The 19,706-nt window shown below is 38.3% G+C and overlaps 1 protein-coding gene across 1 annotated transcript in view; it reads left to right on the top strand.

Moving 5' to 3' along the window:
- The first annotated feature begins 407 nt into the window (after window positions 1–407).
- si:dkey-71h2.2 (low density lipoprotein receptor adapter protein 1) overlaps window positions 408–19,706 on the top strand; it is a 56,087-nt gene continuing 36,788 nt past the window's right edge. The window contains exon 1 of the mRNA XM_059357079.1: window positions 408–631. Within this exon, the coding sequence (XP_059213062.1) occupies window positions 547–631 (85 nt within the window). The 5' untranslated portion in view covers window positions 408–546. The remainder of the gene's footprint in view (window positions 632–19,706) is intronic.

The raw sequence follows: 19,706 nt of genomic DNA, 5'->3' as shown, positions 1-19,706 counted from the left end.
TGAATTCTGTAATGAATTAAAACAAATAAAGAGTATTGTTTATTAACATAACAAATTAAATACATTACATAGCTTTCTCTAAGAACAAAACTTGGCAACAGTGCTTCTACCACAGAGAAAGGTCAATAAACCACAAAAATCCCATGAGACAAAAGTGCAATTGTAAGCTCATTAGCCATAAACTCATTAGTGAGTATAAGTCCTTCACGATGCAATAACACTGTAGTGATTTTTCATTAAGGTCGCGGCCTAAAACTGGAGCACTTTGGAGTGTCAGCTGATGGAGGTTAGAGGGACACGCCCTTAAGTTTGGAGCCGGTGCAGTAGGTGTGTGTGCTTGCCCTCAGCTGGCTGCCAGTCTCTCTCTCTGTGTGTGAGGGGAGAAAACGAGAGCGGTTCAGGGTGGGAACTTATATCTCTGTTCGCTTTTTCTCCTGTTTGGCGCATCCTCCCTCCGTCGAGCCCAGCCCGCTGTATTTATTTACCTCCCTGTGGTGCGGAGACTGGGGAATCACCTGCCGGAGAGGAGAGCCGACACACCTCGGGATGGATGCCCTGAAATCCGCCGGCAGAGCGATTATCAAGAGCCCCGGAGTTCCGCGGCACACATGGGGAACTTCAAAGCACGAAAGTGAGTGAGACAATGTTTGGATTCGGTACAATGTTGTAAAGATTTCTGGCAGTAAAATGTATCAAGAAGGACAATATGTGCCTCTGGCTGTTCGTAGTAAGCTAATGGACTGTTGTGTTTCCGTGCTGGACTGGAGAGCTTTTGTTTGTCTTGGTGCCAAATGTGGCTGAGCTCAATGTGCTGTGGTGTAAAAAGCTGTTCAATTACAGGCTGCACACTATTATGGACTTCAGTCTCTGTTGTAATTGCTTGACTTTACTTCCTTTTGAGTGAGCTGGCTAGTCCCGCTGCCATCAGGACTTTACTAAAACAACTACAGCATGAATTAAACTAGCTTAGTCGAACTGATACCGGAAGTTAGTCGGTAAGTCGAATTATTGATGCATTAGAGAAAAAGCTTTTTATTTTATTAATTGTTCTATTTTTTAAATAGAGCCGGACATGCCAAATATTTGCTGGTTCCAGCTAATTTAAAAAAAATAAATAATAATAATAATAATTATATATATATATATATATATATATATATATATATATAAAATAAATAACTTACTAATAGTTGCTCTAATTTTCTAATAGAGCTAGAAGTGCCAAATATCTGATGGTTCGAGTTTCTCTGATGTGAGGATTTTCATTTTTTATTTCTTCACTTTTTCTTTATTTTTTTAAAATACATTTTATTGGGTTTTGGCCTGTTGGCCGGACAAAAACTCTACATATTTCACTAGTACTTGTGGTGCATATTTTTCTCTTTTTTTCCACATTTTATAGAGAAATGAATTTGATGGTTTACTGAGAATTGTTCTAATTGTCTAATAGAGCTAGAGGTGAAAAATATTGGCGGTTCGGGTTCCAGCTTGTCAAATGTTTATTTATTTCTTCATTTTCTGTTTTTAATATTATTGGGTTTGGACTATTGGTTTGCCAAACAAACACATCATATTTTAACTTGTTATGGCAATTTTTGCCTCTTTTCTTGCCATTGTATAGTCATTTATTCAATAATTTACTGATATAGATATATAGATACATAGAGCCAAATATTTGCTGTTTCTAGCTTCTCTAATGGGAGGTTTGTTTTTCTCAAATATATAATATTATTGGGTTTAGGACTGTTGTCTGGACAAAAAAAGATATTTTAACACTTAACATCATATAATAACTCAAATAATTTACTTATTAATTGATTAAGAAGTGATCTGTTGCAACTCTGTTAAAGGCTATACTTATTTTCCACCAATTTATACTATAAAATCCTACAAATAGACACAATTATAGTGTTTTTTAGACCCAGTACTGGCTACCTTATGGAATTTAGTTGGGTCTTAAGTCATAGAGGTAAATTAAGAATGAGTTTAGCTAGGTAGATAGATTTGATTTACTGCATTATGCTGTCGTTTTTTGCAATTTTTTTCCCCAAGTGATTACGAAAATGTAATATGAAATCTGCAGGGCTGCTCCTGGGTTGCTACAGTGTGAAGTACAGGAGGCTGTGAGTGCTGAGTGAAGGGTCAGAGCAACCAACCTTGTCACACCATCAGTGACAGGCGGAGTGAGGGGCTGCTTTGCTGCCCGCAGCTCTGCTGTCTCCCCCGATGTGTGAAGTGATGTCTTGAACACTCCCTCCCTGCAGCTACATGCAAGCCTGTGAGCTTCTCGCTGCCATAAATGCTAGCATGCTGTTTTTTTTCTTCTTCCCAATCTGAGATTCCTGCTCAGTGAATAATGTGCAGCCCATGCCAGCTTTAATTAAACATGACTGATTAATTTCACATCGAGGAAGATGTGTTTGGTGTCTACTCTCTAGAAAATGTTCCACATAAATTATTGAGTGTGGGATTTAAAAGTTTTCTCAATGGATTAGGACTTCAGTGAGTCTCTGTGGCTTTTGGTGCATTATGTGACAGGTGGTGTAAGATGTTGGACTAAAACTTGTGATATTGTTTTTTGTGCAAACATTGATGGATGGGAGTTTTTATTGTTTTCGCCTCCATTATTACCATGGTGACTTTATGATGACAAAAGCTGACAAACAAACCATCAACATGTGAGATTGAAAGATATTGTCTGTGTCACATTGTTAGGAGCCTCTGCATTGTACTTTTCTTCTATTATTATTTGTTTTTGCGTCAGAAAGAGGAAAGAAAGAAGCCAAATCATGTCGGTAGATGCGAAATCCAGCTGCATTTCAGCGCCTGATGACAGAAGCAGTTTGTGTCTGAGAGCCACCAGAGGAATCAGGCTGGAAATATGTGAACATAGCAGTCACAAACAGTACAGACGGACAGGGTGACTGCTGATGTCCAGGAGCTACTTAGCAGGCAATTTGGAGAGAGGACAGCGTCTGTATGCCAGCATGTGGCGATGCGTCAAAGCCGCCTGTCAGAATGCAAATAAGGCAACGTTGCAGCTGCTTGGCACATCCACACAAATTAGGTGTGATTAAAGTTGGGGAAAAAAAGAGCTGCTGAATTATTTGTGTCCTGTCTGTGGACAGGAGGAACCCTCACCTTAGGTAAATAACCACAGTTATTGACAATATGCAGTTAATTAAGTGTTCAATATAACAATTGTGCGTTACCAAGCTGTTTATAGTGGAATTATGTACAGACATACTGTCAGGACTTTCTATGTCACATGATAGAAAATCAATATCATAGTCATTTCAGTTACCACCAGGGCCTTTTGAGCTTCTCTTGAAAGTATTAAACATTAGCCCTTTGCTTTAAATAAGGCTGTAGTGTGAAGATGAGGTGATAGAAGCATTTGATTGGATAGTGACTGGGGTATTGTATTTTTAGGGGGGCGGCGCCACTAACGGGCACAAGGAAAAAGCTTTTACTAAACATACCGACATGATTAATTTGGCTGACCTTTCTGCTGACACTACTGTAAGGTCACACTCCCCTCTGACCAACACTGTGGTCAATGACTAATGTGTCCCTTTCATGGTTAGGTTAATGGCAATTTTACACGTCAGTCTATTGCCGGAATAATGTCTAAATGAGCTCCTGAGCCAAGGAACACGTCCAACACGGCACAAGTGTGAATTAAATGCTGTTCGGTTAACATAGAGGCTGCAGCAGCGAGGGCAGTGCATGTCTTGTTTGCCTCATTAAGAGCAGTGTAATGAATCCATCACTTAACTATCCCTGATTACATTTCCCCGAGTTGGGAATTTGTTCTTCCGACGTCGGCGTGGTCATGAGTTTTGAGTTGTAATGTGGAAACAACATGCATGCATGCTGATGGCATTTTGATTGACTTTCTGAGGTTGTTATTCAGACTTAAGGGGGTCTTCACGTGAATTTTCCCAGCAGGGATGTCTCTGAATATTCCAACACCACATGAATGTAATCTTAAGGGTAAAAAAAAAAGTCATGTGTCCGTCCTGTGTTTTAGAACTGCTCCAAAATGAATCCAAAATGAACTGTTTCCTTGGCCCATGCCACACCCTTCCACCAAGTTTAATGAAAAACGAGACAGTTTTTTATGTTATCCTGTCGATATATTGATTCATCGGTGAACGATCCAGCTGTATCAATGCATATTGTTGTGTTTAATAAATGCCTTTATTTTGCCAGTCTCCCTGTTTTGTTTTGAGAAATAAATTGAGCACACAGCTATAACCTCTATGTTCATAATTGAAAGATCATCACTGACTCTTTAAGTTAAACAATAAAAAAACATTTGCACTTAAATGCAATGTGGCACTTTATAGTGAAAAGAAGGTCTATTTTATTATTTTTAATGGACTGTTTTTCATGTAAATATCTGGAAGAGCTCGGAAATAAAATGGTAATATCATATATGAGTTGTTTTTTTTGTGGGTTGATACAAATGAAACTGGTTGTGTTAAATTGACATATGATATCTTCTCGTATCGATCGTTGGCCCCTGAATCAAACCGAATAAAAATCGTACCGTGGCAGTGATATCGGCAAATATCGTAGTGTAGTCCAATGAATTGATGTTATATCGTATTGTGATGAAGCCCATGATTTGCACCCCTATATTGATCCTGCTGACAAACAGAAACGGAACAGTAAACAAATCCTTCTTGCAGCAAAGCACTCTCTCTACTGTTTGGATTTTCATTCTGCAAAGAATATCCAGCAAAATACTTTACATACACAATCTATCCTGACTTAACATATTGGCATTTTATGTTTGGATACTCTAAGACATCATGCAGTAGGCAATAGGATGGGCTATCCAATAAATTATGAAATCGATGACAAACTTTATTCAGGAATTCACAGTTAGAGTGGTTGGTGAGTGTCCCTTACGCACACAGTGGTCTTTTTTTTAAGGCTTTATGGCAAAATAATGTTTGAACTGCATATCTGATGCAGCCTGTGAGAGAACAGAAGCACTCTCCTGCTGTGTCACTGCTCTCTAGTGCACCAGGGGCCGAATATTGTGCAAACATTGTTGCTCTATTCATAAGGCTCCTGTCAAGCCTGTATAAAGCCATAGGGGGTATTAATGGCCACCTCTATCCTCATTACTATAACAGCTAGGTGAGACCTGAAATTTTATGCATTTCCTGTTTGGAAAGAGCTTAAATTGAAACAATTTTGAAATGTCTGGTTAGATTTTGAATCACTTTACTGCCACCACAACTGTGGCTTTCAAATGTGCTTTTTAAAGGCTTTTTCCTCTGAAAGCTACAAGTCTGACTAATCCATCACTGTCTGTTACAACTTAAACAACCTAATCTCTTTTTCTGTATTTGTACAACCTCAGGACGAACATGAGAAAGAAGTCAAATCCACTATGAGCAGTTACTAAATTAAGTTACTCTTGCCCTGTAAAGAGGCACCCTTGTCATAAAAAAAGCAGGCTGAATAATTAAATTTCCACTCTACCTTGCTAACATAACAAGATCTATTTCTGGGCACGCATGAGATCAGTCTTCAGTTCTTTCTCCAGCACAAACCTGACACCCACCGCACTTCCCCATCGCCCCTCACGGCCGTCCGTTGTCATCTGTTGAGGTCAAAGCCACTGGCAGGACGGAAGAGGACACAGCATGTGCCTGGAGTACAAGCCTTCCCTTTGGATCACATCACACAGAGGCAGAACGGACCTTTCTGTATCTCAGAAGTCACACACACTTGCCCTTGGCACCAAGGACGTCCACGCTGTACAGTCTGCATCAATTTAAAAGCGTGTAGCTTTGGGACAGACTGAGTTAAATCCACTAAGACTGTCCTTGGGTGTACGCTTGTTTCTTGTAAGTCTTTTTAGTGGCAAATATCAACACTTGCTTCTGTTGCACAGCAGTGAGATCAGATTAGAAGGAAAAGCTGAAAAAAAAAGCTTTTTAAAAAAAAATACAGTTCTTGAATACACATCCCAAGAGTGCTTTATTGCTGCGGGGAAAATGTCAGAATATGCAGTTTGCAGTGGAGAGGAGAGTTTGATCTGAAATTAGTGGACTCAACAGTCGTTAGATTCGACTGGTTGGAAGCTCTGGCAGTGAAACCAGCCTGCAGTTCTATTAAAGCTGACAGGGGCTTGACTGAATGACATGCAGGAGGCAGCGGTGTCAGTTAGCGCGGACCCTCGAGGAGCAATTATCTCTCAATGGCTCGTTAAGACTCAGGAACCCGTGAGTCAGGGACACACCAGCAGTGAGAAGAAAGAAAAATGGGAGAGGAGGGTGGGAATGTGCGGGATATGGAGAGAGGGGCTGTCAGCAATACATGAGGAATGAGAGGGATGAATGCTGGAATTAGCATGTCGCATATCACAGGGGATCCTGCTGCTTTCTATGTGATGATACAGATGAGTTGATAATTGGGCACTGATGGAGCATTCGGATTTGTGTTATGATGCAGAATTAAAGCGTCATCAGTGTTGCATTGGGCACCAAATGCAGTCTAATCTGCCTGTGTGGACTGGGAAACCCGTTTAAAGAGATTTTACAGCAATCACAGAAGTCCTATTTTCCCACCACCCTGACTGCCATCCAGCTAAGTGGATAGTTTTGTTTTTATCTGCCCATTGTCTGTTTTTTTTAATGAGATAAGCATTTCTCAGTTTTCTGCTGCCACCGCAATAGAGAGCAAACGGAAAGGCATATGGAAGAAATTCTGCAAATTTATCTGGCGACCCAAGTGAAATCTCCAGTCCAAATCAACTCTCCAGTTTCTGGGAATGACTGGTTTAATTGATAAAATGTACAACAATGTGAAAAAAAATCCTAATGTATTGTTTTGTCTTACCAACCGTCCAAAACCCAATATTCAGTTTACAGTGATATTTTTTTTAAAAAGGAAAGAAAAAGACCCTTTGAGGAACTGACCCCAGAAATGGTAATTTTTCACAATGATTAAACAGTGTTTTCTCTAGGATTATTAGGCCCCTGGATGTCCCCCGCTAGTAAATATCAATCAACTATTTAGAAAGTATTATAATAATAATAATAATAATAATAATACATTTAATTTATAGGCGCCTTTCATGTCACCCAAGGTCACCGAATATATAAAGTATAAAAGATGATACTCTACTGCAAAACAAGCTTTAGAACCAGTGTTTCCCACAGGATTTTCTTAGACTATGATGGGGGTACCCGAACAAAGTCTGGAGGTCTGGGGGCATGCTACCCCAGAGAAAAATTTTGCTCTAAAAGTCTAAATTTGGTGCATTGCAAACATTGCATATTTCAATTAATTATTGTAAAGGAGAATGAGGGTTTTTCTATGTTTTATTTAAGGAATCATATTTTGACAGTCTTCTTCTAAATTATGTGGTGGACTCTGTCAACACATCTATGTGCTCTTATTTTGAAAGCTACATGTGTTTGCTTTTATTTTTTGTAGCCGCTGCTACGAAATAAATATAGCAGAAACACTGTTAAACCAACTAAACACTTACCAAAATAGTTGCAGTATTTCTTATTCTCAATTGGCTAATTTCACCTCTATTTGACCAAACCATTGAAAAATGACTTATTCCTAGATTACTCTGGATAATCCGCAAACTTCGCTATGGCAAAGTTTACAGTGGAATTAATTAACATTATCTTTGCTGAATGCTGTGCCTTCAGTGGCCCAGCCCTGGATTTATTAAACATGATGTCTACAGGAAAGGTTGAATTTGCATACAGTACATGGCATTTTACAGCAGCACACTGTTTCCAGTTGCACATAAATAATGTACCAAGAGAAACAGAAGAGGATGATGAACAAAAAGCAAGACTGAAGTTACAGCATTGCAGAGTTTGAGGTTTTGCAAAATATTTCATGCAAATGATGCACTAAAACAGTCAAATTGGAAGTCTTTGCTATCTAAGTTATAGGGCTTTATATAGAATACACACAGTCATTTACAAGAGCAGTTAAACTCAATATGTGCTCTTAGCTGAGCTTCAGTGTATCAAACGATGATTTAACTGGGCAGATTTCCCACCTATACGCTGCATAATTCATGCTTGCAGATTCATCAGTCTTCCCTGTCGCAGACTGAGGACAGATTAGATGATAAAGTGCCGCTAATGAGTTTTTGTGGAACGTGCTTTGAAATAAGAAATCAATTAGACAGGTTACTTTCCTCTAAGATCAGCAGCTGCCAAATGTGTTAGGCAATGCTCGCGTCGCATTGATGACAGAAGTTATTTAAACCTGTTGTTTACCCCACAGGGGCCTTTGAATTTATTACTCAAAAAGCACACAATTATCATGTGATAATCAGGATTTGGTCTTAGATTTATCACACATTTTCCTTTAAAAAGAACTTCATAGCCTTTTCCCTTTTGGTGCGTGTGAAATGAAGCATCATTACTATTCAGTTGTATGAATAATAGTGGATGCAGGATTTTGTGTGAGTGCATGACCTTTTTGACTCTTTCCACTTTGGGTTGAAAGACAGCTACATGAGCTAAATCCCCCCAACAGCGTGATTAGTTGGATTATTGTCAAGAGCAGAGCTACCTCAGTGACAGCTCTGCACAGACTCTGTTTTGGGAATTTTTCCTCATTTAGTTTTTAATTTCTGTGGAACTTTATGCACATTTTCCGTGATAATCTGTCTTCATTATTTCCTATCTTGCGTCCCTGACATTAATGGCTTCAATGCTCTTTTAATACCAAACTGCAATTTTTGGCCACAGTGGCGAGGCTCACAGGATGTGGTCCAGACTGAAATATCTGCATAACTATAAATGGATTGCCATGACATTTTGTTTAGACGTCCCTGTCCCTCTCAGGATGGATTATAATAAGTTTGTTGATACCCTGACTTTTCACCTGACTCCTCATCAGGTCAACATTTCACTTTGTCCAATAGCTTTACTTTGTTCCATCCATCCATTGTCATCCATTTATCCACGGCTGGGTCGCGGGGGCAGCAGGATAAGCAAAGTATTCCAGACGCACCGCTCTCCAGCCACAACGTCCAGTTCCTCCTGGAAGACCCCGAGACGTTCCCACTCCAGACGTAACACACAACCACCTTAGCTGGCTCCTTTCTGTGCAAAGGAGAAGTGGCTCTACTCAGAGCTCCCTTTGGATGTCTAGTTAACTTAGGGCTGGGCGATATATCGATATAAATGATATATTGATATATATTTATAAATGTGATATGGAATTAGACCATATTGCATATATCCATATAGTTCTTTTTTTTTCTTTCTTTTATATATAAATGCTGCCCTTACTAGGGTTTGTCATATTTAATTATTTTGTAATGTTCGTTATTCTTTTCTCATATAAATATATTTATTTCTGAAAAATATTGGCCTATTTAATTTCATAGGCTATTTTTATCTAACATATTTTTTTCTATTTAATTGTGCACTTTATGGAACTTTGATTTAAAAAAAAAAAAAGGTACTCTTGTTATACAGTATTTATGTTCACTCAAACGGTTTCAATAAAACTACATGTGACCATAGACTGTAGATAAATAATGGACGTAGTCACCGTGACGTCACCCATTGGTTTGTGGACTGCCCGTTAGAAGCCTCGAGTTCAGCGTTACACTCGTCGCCATCTTGTTTCCGATACGCGGAGCAGACCATAATTGGACTGTGGCGGAGCGCGAGGGATCTGACGACACTGACTACACGCCTCTCTACACCGGCAACCCGACTGAGAGAAGCCGCTGCTAATTCATGTTAGCATTAATTGGAGCATTAACTGGGATGTTAGTTTTGGCTAGCAATAAAACAAAAACAAAATGTATCTTTCTTACCTCAGAAAACTGAACAGCGACTCCTTGGAGTGTCTGTTAGTCCAACCAAATGCTGAACAAGACATTTTTACTGAACAAAACGTTCAAATAAACTGTCATTGAGTGAAAATTCAGTGTGAAAGGGTCAAAGTTATGAGACCAAACCGGTAAACGGCCTCTTTTCTATCTATATAACGTTATATATAACTTTATTGACACGTTGCCGTGGATACGCATTGCTCTTTTTCTCTCCTGGTGACGGCTCGCCTTGTCAGTGACCTATAGCCACGCCCCAAATCATACGATTCTTTATCTTCTATTTTCTTCTAAATGGGGCCATTATTAGAACTATTGACATCAAATTGTCTTGAAGATGATTTTTGTACTAGCGATTGAGACCATAATGAAAAATTTCTGAGGTAATAAATCAAGTGAGAAGTTTTCAAATTTTGCACTGAAATGAATGGGCAGATTTTTTTTGCAGTCAAATTTAGAACCCCCTACTGGAATTTTCGGTGAATTGCAGGCTTAATGCACTTCCTGGTTGGCCTCTATGCTCAGGCACGGAGATTGCCACCTGTTTGTGACATGTCATATTTAGCTTTGACTAAACATTTGCTCTTGCTTTACGATAAAAACATTGAGATATATAGCGTATATCGATATTCAGTCTAAATATATCGGGATATGACTTTTAGTCCATAGTGTCCAGCCCTAAGTTAACTTCTATTTTTTGAGCAAATTATCAGATATTATCATTCTAACACAATAAAACTAAGATCGTGAAGCATGACTATATGCTGAAATTAAACTTTTAAGTCAGAGCACTGCTGTACTGCCTAGTACAGTCTATAACATGCTTATAGCCCGCTTGATCCGGACTCCATTCAGAAAACAAGCATTTTAAAAATAATTTGCTTGTCTGTCTGTAGACAGCTATGACAAAGTATGAATTCAGACTTTTTAGACATCACAAACATGATGTAGTTATACTTTTGATCTATTTATTGCAAATAAACCACAGCACAATGTGTTTATTTTGCATTCATATCAATATAGTTGCACTGTAGTGGCAGTCATCCAGACTGGGTGGTGAATTTAAGAGATATGTGCACCTCCGGATGATATCCACACATGACAATATTTGATTTTCAGAAGTATCTGGGAGTTCCACAAAAGATGTTGTTTTTTCATGGTTGATAACAGCACATTTGCATGAGTAATGAGAATAAACAAAAATAGTCCTGCAGTCAAACCTGTGCTATTAACCCAAGGTGAAATGTGCTTTGTGTTTGGTGTGAACGCAGCATTAGTCTTGTTGGCCTGTATTTCTGTCTTCCAGGTTACTGGCCTACTACGAGTTTCTTATAGCTTTTATTTTGTGTTAATTTCTCATTTAACTTTGTAAATTTGTTTTCCAGCATCCTCTTATGGATCCCGCTCAGATTACAAAGAAGCTGTTTTAGATTCCCAACAGGAGATGCAGCATGGTTTGCATTTAGAGTATTGTCACACTAAACAACCTTGGAGAAGGTTAAATGAAATTCTGGAGCCTTTTATTTTTTATTTTCCGGTTTATTTGGGCAGGTGAGAACAATATTATTCGACCTCACACTGGGTTGACGAGTGCTTCACCGCACTAAACGCTCCTCCTGTCACACTTGTCTTCGAGTGCTTTAATCCCACAGTTGCTATGGGTATGTTTGAAATGTAATAAAGCCTCATTCTTTTTTCTGTCATAGGTCTGGGTTTAATCAAAGCTTAGCGGCTAGCCCTTCTGTCCTTTTATTCCACAACTATCATTTCTGTATTAATGCCTTAAAATCCCCAGTGTGCCCAAGAGATTCACCTTAATTCATCCTTGTGGTTTAAGGATAACAGGGAATAAGGATGTATGACGGATCTGACAAAATGTTTGTGACTCACTTTTTAAAAACCTATTTGTCATTCTGTTGCTGCAAATGTTACTTAAAATGTCTCTCCAGGATGGCTTTATTGATTTTGTTGTATCATCGACTGAAAATTATCCTCCAATAACTCAATTTCAACGAAACACTCGTGTACTGAATGCAGCTTTTCATTACGGTCACGCTGTCTTGTTGTGGCTGTAACACTTGAAGCTGCAAGTATATTTTCTTCACTGTTGCACTCCACAAATATTGATTTTTAAAGCCTCGGCCTCATGTTATTAAAAACTGCTCCACATCATATTCTGTATTGATTTTCTTTGTGAGACCCTTGGGAGTCACGGTATGGGAAGTTTTCTCATGACCCACTGTATATAATATGTGAGTGTTTATGTTTGGTAACATACATGTTTCTTTAAAGCCTTCTGTGTTATCGCAGCTTAAATTTTATCACCAGTTTACGGCTATGTGGGCGTCCTTCAGTCCTACAGTCTAAACACACGCTCGGCTTTCTGTTTTACCTCCATAAACCATAACACCTGTAATCAAACCTCGGTTTTATATGCAGCTCATTGTTATGCTGCTCTGTGCAGTCTCTCCCCGGAGTGTTTTTAGCACCAACAAGGTTCCCCGGCCTGAAGTAAAGTGAATTATGCAACACAAGGAAACCGAGAGACCCTATCTTGGGAGAGCTGCTGCAACAACACACCCATAGACACACACACACACACACACACACACACACACACACGCAGCATCCAGCTTCCTGTTTAGTGTGAACACCCGAGTTCTCCTTCTGTTTGATGTCCGTGGCAGCTGTCTGTGAAATGGGATATGCTGTCACTCCGGTGTAAGAGTCTTTCTGAGCGTGTTTTCTATTCTTATTCTGTTAGTGTGTGAGTAAAAGAGATTAAGCACTGCAGATGTGTGTGTGCGTGTGCATCAGTTGAACCTGCTCCTCAGCTGGAGAGCTAAATCCCATCTCCGTGATCTGTTCCTCTGAAAAATTCAAACTCCCCTCGCCATCTCTGACACATCATGTCCCCTTCTAAGCGCCGCACCGAGAGCCGAGGAACTCGCTCCTAAAAATAACTTCATACCGTCAAAGTGGAAATGGAAAAGTTTTGCAACGCTGCACAGAAACACCTTGCACGTGCTATTTTGGTTATAACACAGCAACAGAAAGCTTGGTGGAAGTTATCTTCATGTGCTGGTTGTCAGACAAATTGAGATGAGCTGCTGATGTTCAAACCAGCTGAGATTAACAAATTAGCTTTTAATGTCTTCCTTTTATCTTGATATTCATTATGGATGATGTTGATGAAAAATCTAAGCACATTTCTGCTGCTCTTTAGTTGTCTCTTATAATGTTGAATTCTTTGTCTATAATTGTTATCTTAAATTATTCATATCTATTTTACATAAAAATGATTCTAGGTGCCCTCAGCCACGTTTGATAAGGTCACAGTATGAATACAAGGGCCTAATTTCCACAGGGAATGTTGGAGTGATTTGCAGACTTTTTAGCTTTGGGAATCACCTGTCGGGCAACTTCTGACAGGCTGAAAAAAACATTTGTACATGTTGTGCATGCTTTATTTGAAAATTTTATATTCTCCTCACAAGACTCAAGAAATTGTACAGTGCTCGTTGTAAGCAAGGTCAAAAATTACGTGTTTCTTAAAAGAAATTTAACATGATTTTACATAGATTTACATTGAATTATTAGGGCTCTCCATGGCAACAACCATGAAATTTTGCTTTACTGCCACCTTTAAGTTTTGTGAAATGACCATACAAGCCTCGGATGGTACCATAAAATTGAGTACAGACATTAATGTCCCTCTTAGGATGAATAATGTTAGCATTGCCTAAGTTCAGCCTCACAAAGCTGATAGCATAGCTGAAGACTCATTTCCACTGCATGTTCGCCTCAACTTGACTCACTTTTGGCCCAGGCGGCTTTTCTCAGTTTTGTTTCTGCAGTATAGACAACATTCTTAGCTACATCATCTGCAACACTACGCTTTGGATTTTTCTAAATCTGAGGCAAACTTTTAGTGATGATTCTTCAGCGGTCAGACCGTTCTCCCTTCAAATATGACCCCATAGATCTTTAGTACAGGCTGCAAAAACTGACCCCTATTTATGTTTGAGACTGTTCTTGGCTACCCTCTAGTGGCCGTAATAATTATGAATGACTGTGAGGTTATATATAAAACACAGGAGTTGCACTTTGGGGTTTGATGGGAGACTTTCACATGGGTTTGTGTCCCATGTGAAAACAAAAGTAAACAAAGTGATTTGAGCATCGCTGAACTTCCATGCCTCATGTTTTGTGAATCACATTCTTACGTAACTATGTCACTTCAGGTAGTAATGTCATCCTCTTAAATACTTCACTTCTGGCAGTTACGTACATTTATTTACTGTTTAAACTATGCTACTCACACAGACGCTTGAATAAACATATATTTATATTAGAGGTAGGAATCACCAGAGGCCCCACGTATCACAATACGATTTTATCCTGATACTTGAGTCATGATACGATATTATTGCGATTTTAAGCATTTTGTGATGTGGTGAGTATTGCAATACAACATATTGCGATTTAACTGTTTAGCCGCATTTTGTGTCCACAAAATTCAATTCTATCAAGAATTGTTTTGTCAAATAAGAGAAAATTCTCAGTCTGTTCTTCTCACTTCAGTCTTTTTATTTCTCCACAATGAGAGTCAAACCCACAGACTGACCAACAAAGTATTCAGTCAAACTGAACTGAACTGATATCAAACATGTATGGACGACAGCAATTGCAGCATTTTCTCAAACTTTCAAATAACGTCACGATGGAGTCACATACCTGGGTTCCAGTGTCTTTAGCATGTAGCTAAAACCATTGTAACTTTGCAGTGTTATTTTTACTTTCTGACACGATATCCTGTCGCACATGATGCCTATAGATTCCTTCTTTTAGTTTTATATGATACCAGTGTCTCCAGCATATTCCTAAAACTAAGCCTGCTACGGCCTTCTTAAAAAAACAAAAATGGCAAAAATACTGACACTATATAACACTAAATATCGATACTTGGCAGCCATGAATCGATATAATATTGCCATATTATGTATATAAATATGTATATAAATATTCTCCCCACCTCTAATTTATATAAAAATAGATTTCAGAATTTATTAATCGATATTGGAAAACATTTAAAATCTATTTTAATCGAGTTATAGATTTTTTTTTTAACCCAGCCCTATTGGTTGAGCAGCATCTATTGGCCCCTAATCTCATCAACCCAACAACATTTAATTACCCAGCGGTTTTCAGTGATTTTCAGTCTCACTAGCTAGAAGGCATAATATTTGTGTCCATGCCATGCCCTGTAATGTCCCGAACACAGCAAAATGAAAAGAAAATATTGGCAAATGGCATAAGTGATGATTAAGAGTGATTTCTGTTATTTGTTTTTTGTAAAATGCCTTTAGGTTGAATAAGTAATTTCCAAACTGTACAGCGCCGCTCAAACACTCCCATTGATTGGCCCTTGAACACCCCCTGATCCTCCAGAGACACAAGACCTGAGAAGACGAAGGTATCCGGCTGCGTCAGACGAGCATCCATCACTCAGCTGGAAGGCTCTAAAGTGTTCTGCAGCATTAGAGGGGATTCCTGTGGGAAGCCCTCATCTATTAAAGGGAAGCAGAGATGCACTGTCTCAAATGAGATCAGCAGCTCTCGAAGGTGACTTGTTTTGCTTTGGTGCGGTAATGGATGTGAAGGCTAATGATTGTTAGAGTAAGTGTTGTTTTCCTAGCACTCAGCGTGAGATCAGGATCGGGAAACATCAGGATTCTGTTTTTTTTTTTCTTCATCCTTGAATAGAAAACAAAATATTAAATACAAAGCTATTGTGTGATGACTGTATTTCTGTCGGGGGAGCTATTTATAGTTGATGAAGATGTTGAAATGGGAGCCAGAAGACTCCGGGGGGAAAAGAATAAGATCTGTATCAGCAACGAGAGAATCATGCCCTGTTTGAATTGCTAATGAAAACAATCCTTCCACGGTGCTGAGCAATTATGCTTTATGAATAAATAGCCGTGAGGAAAGATTTCCTTCAGTATCTGCGTTGTTAATGTGGTTATATTATTTTCATGATTTTTACTTATTCTCAAATTAACTTTAATTTACCTTATAATATTGGTGCTTTGGATTTTTTTTTCCACTCAGTGGTTTGTCTTAAATGTATCTTTCTAAGCATGGAAACTACTTGGAAAATGTAATGTAATAAATATAGGCTGAAAAATGCATACAGGTTATTAGATAGAAAACAGTTTGTTGGTGCCTTTATGGAAATTTAAAGTTTTATTGTAACAGACGGCATCAGTCAGACACAGACGGGCATTGGCTGCTGAGTCACTCAATAAAAATTATTCAAGGCACTTTCACTGGACATTTACTGTGCAAGTCACCTCCATATTTAATGCCCTTTGGTCAATGATAAACTATAACTGTCAGGAGATTGTAAACAGTCGGTATAACGAACAATCTGTCCTCTGGCAGCGTTGTGTTTGATTAATTGGTGCAGAGTGAGGCAGATAAATGAGCGTTTAAATGGGTTTACACAAGCTTTTATAAATACAGCCTGTATTTGGATAGGCCAACAATTCCTCACATCTAAACAGCAAAATGTTATCAGGGCCAAATGACCCATATGAATGCTGCATGAATCTATATGAGCCTCTGCAGTTAAGGTTTGGTTAAATGCAGGCTTAGTTAAGGTTAGTGAATGGTCATGGTAAAAGTTAAGAAAAAAAATGTCTTAAAAAAAAGACTGCCAGTCTAACCTCAAACAGTGAAAAACAATGTAGAAAATATGATAAATCTCTTTATTTTTTGTACATTTTCGTTTCTTTAGCAGAGCAGAAGCTTCAGTGGGCACTGAAGTCGTGCTTCATGAACGTCATTTATTTATTTAAACTGTTTCCATTGCACTTTGGTGATTATGCTTTTATCAATACACCAACTTCTCCACTTCAGCTGAGCTTAAAAACTTTTTTGCAGTATTTCAAGATTTTTTTTTAGCATTTCCTCTGAGCAAATGAATGAATGTGGATAAAACAGGCACAAAATGCACCTACTGTTTGCCCACCCACTGTAAAACAATGTAACTTCAGTCATTATTGAACTGTCATTATTTGCCCTTCTTACTGGGAAAACAAACAGAAGGGATTGGAATTGGTAAGATTTTATCGATACCAATACCATTATTGATTCTGCCTACTGACATTTCAACATTACTTCACATTACAAGCAGCACTGTTGAGTTTTTCTGTGTATAAAATGAAGCCATGCTTTGGGCCGTTTCTCCTGATCCACCATGACTCCTTCTTTTTACAAGTTTAGTTTACAAATCTAGCCAGTTCTGCTATACAAGACAACACACCGACCGCCACTGTCTGCAGAACAAATATCAGGACAATTTTCTCTGTGTGGTGCCAGCTATAAGTAGAGTACAGGAAGTCATTGAGGAGCAAAACTCAAATGTCTGTGTTGACTTTTAATTTGAAGCATGTAATAATGACTGCCCATAAAATCACCCCAGTGCTAAGCCCATTTCATTCTCTGGACACCTTCTGAGGACAAAGCGTGCCTCTTAGAGCAGAGAAGATAAGGCTGTTTTACTGCTGTATGTGAGCACGTTGTTTGATCCTGTCTAATTAACGATACACAGCCTTTGGAAGATGGCTCTTGATGGGGGGTTGAAGCATATGTTTTGCATAGTAACGGCCTTGAAAGGCAATTAACATTCAGGACATTATAGAAAAGTCTTTCATCAAGTTGCGATTGTGTTTTCTGTTATCATCTTTAATAATATACTTATCACACTTATCATGTCTTTCATGCTTCAAGGCACACTTAACAGTTGAATGCTGATTTTCTCTTTTGACAAAAGACACACCTCAGTAAGAGTTGGGCGATAAATTGATTTTATCAATAAATTGGAATTTATGGTTTAAGATTATGTTTAAAAGTCAAAATAGATTTACTTTAATTGGTTCATTTCCTGCAGTTCATAGTATTCTTCAGACAGGTAAATTATCAACATGGCAGCATGTTTGTTTCATCTGACCTAAAGAAAACCAATTCTGCTGTAAACTTTGTCTTACATCAGACGCTGGGAGGAGCAGGATCAGCAAGCTTCTCAAAATTAGGTCTTTGAACAGAATATGGTAATTAGATTAGTTGGTTAATATACACAGGAGATGTAAAACAGGTTACCCTTGTCCCTTAAAATCTTAGAAATGCCACTACATTGTGAGGAAACTGACTCAATTCTTAGATTTTACTCTATACTCCTTTAATGTTGAAATAAAAACTTATATTATTTCAATATTTAAGTTTCTTGTTTAAAGAACCCTCTACCTTCTAGTTCTCACTGTAGTTGAAGGAATAGTGTCACTTTGAGAAGCACTGTATGCGTTTAACCAAGAGTTAAATGAAAAGATCAATCCACTCTGTTTGTATCTGGCTAAATATTAAGCTTCAGCTAGCAGCCTGTTAGCTTAGCTTAGACATGAGTGGAAATGGAGGAAAATGGATAGCTCTGTCCAGACCATAAGTAAACCATAACTTGTTGTTTTACACTTTGTACAGATTAAACAAATGACAGGTAATATGTTACTTGATGAATTTTAGAAGTCCTTGTAGACTTTTTGATCTTTCAACAGAGCCATGCTAGTTGTTTCTGACTGTTTCCAGTCTTTGTGCTAAGCTAAGCTAGCTGCACATTACTGTTCAGAAAAGCGATATTGATCCTTTTTGCCAATTAGTTTATATCCAAACATTTCTAACTATCCATCAAAGCATTTAACACCCACTAGTAGCTTATAGAGTGATTGAGATAATGTTTTTTTTTTTTGTTTTTTTTTTTAAAACTTTATGGCGTATCTGGTTATACTAGCTTAAATAGCCATTTATGCCAAGTCATGTTTGATGTCTTTTTAAAATATCCTTTTATTTCTACACGGTGCCAGTCACTTGGCTACTCCACATGTTTCCATCATATTCCCAGTCTGTCCCAAACAGCTCCCACTCTGCAGCAGCTCTATTTGCTCACCCATGCATATCATAGATAAGTCACATCATCATTATGATTAACAGCAGATAGGGTGTTTGAAGTGAAAGCAATTAATGAGGGTTTTGGTGAAAAGGGGATTATGTTGAAAGATCCACACCAGCAATGATTCATTCAAGGACCTCTTGGGCAAATGGTTGATTCATGAACCTGAAATATTTTACCCCAGTGATCTTCCCCGTCAGTGAAAATGAAATAAAAGCTTGACGACTCCTCTGTGCGGGAATATAAATATATTTATATTTGTACAAGTAGACACAGACCAAATAATATCCCTTTATAGTCTTCAAGGATTTGAATCATCCATTTTATTGGCTTTGCTTACATTTGTCATCTGACAGTTTTGTCAGCAGAAAATGAAAAGCATCACAATGAGAGGAGTTCAATGAAATCTCGCTCTCTCTCTGTAAAAAAGGAAAACATGCTTTCCATCGCACACAAGGATGTTGTAATTAAACTGTGATATAGTGGGATATAAAAAGGTGGCTGTAGTGGAACTAGTGCTCATCATAAAGGAACAGGGGACCCAAATAAATCACATCTTCAGGGGACTTTTGGTTCCTGTCTCTTTCCCTGAAAAGCCATTATGTTATATATTTCGCATCAAGTAATGAATACACCATGGAGCAAAGTTGTCATATCTTTTATTTTATTTGCAATTTTATTATATTTGCAATTGTCTACTGTATCTGGGAGGCTACACAAAAATGCTGTTAATGTGAAGTTTCCAGGAACATCACTGAAATGTTTAGTTGGTGAATCAATTCATTGTCAGAAAACTTACTTGCAACTGTTATTATAATAGATTACTTCACTCTCTTCCAGCTTGTCATT

The sequence above is a fragment of the Centropristis striata genome, chromosome 18 (assembly GCF_030273125.1).
Source record: "Centropristis striata isolate RG_2023a ecotype Rhode Island chromosome 18, C.striata_1.0, whole genome shotgun sequence".
NCBI lineage: Eukaryota > Metazoa > Chordata > Actinopteri > Perciformes > Serranidae > Centropristis > Centropristis striata.
The sequence above is the reverse complement of the archived record's forward strand: the minus strand, read 5'-3'. Positions and strand labels throughout refer to the sequence as shown.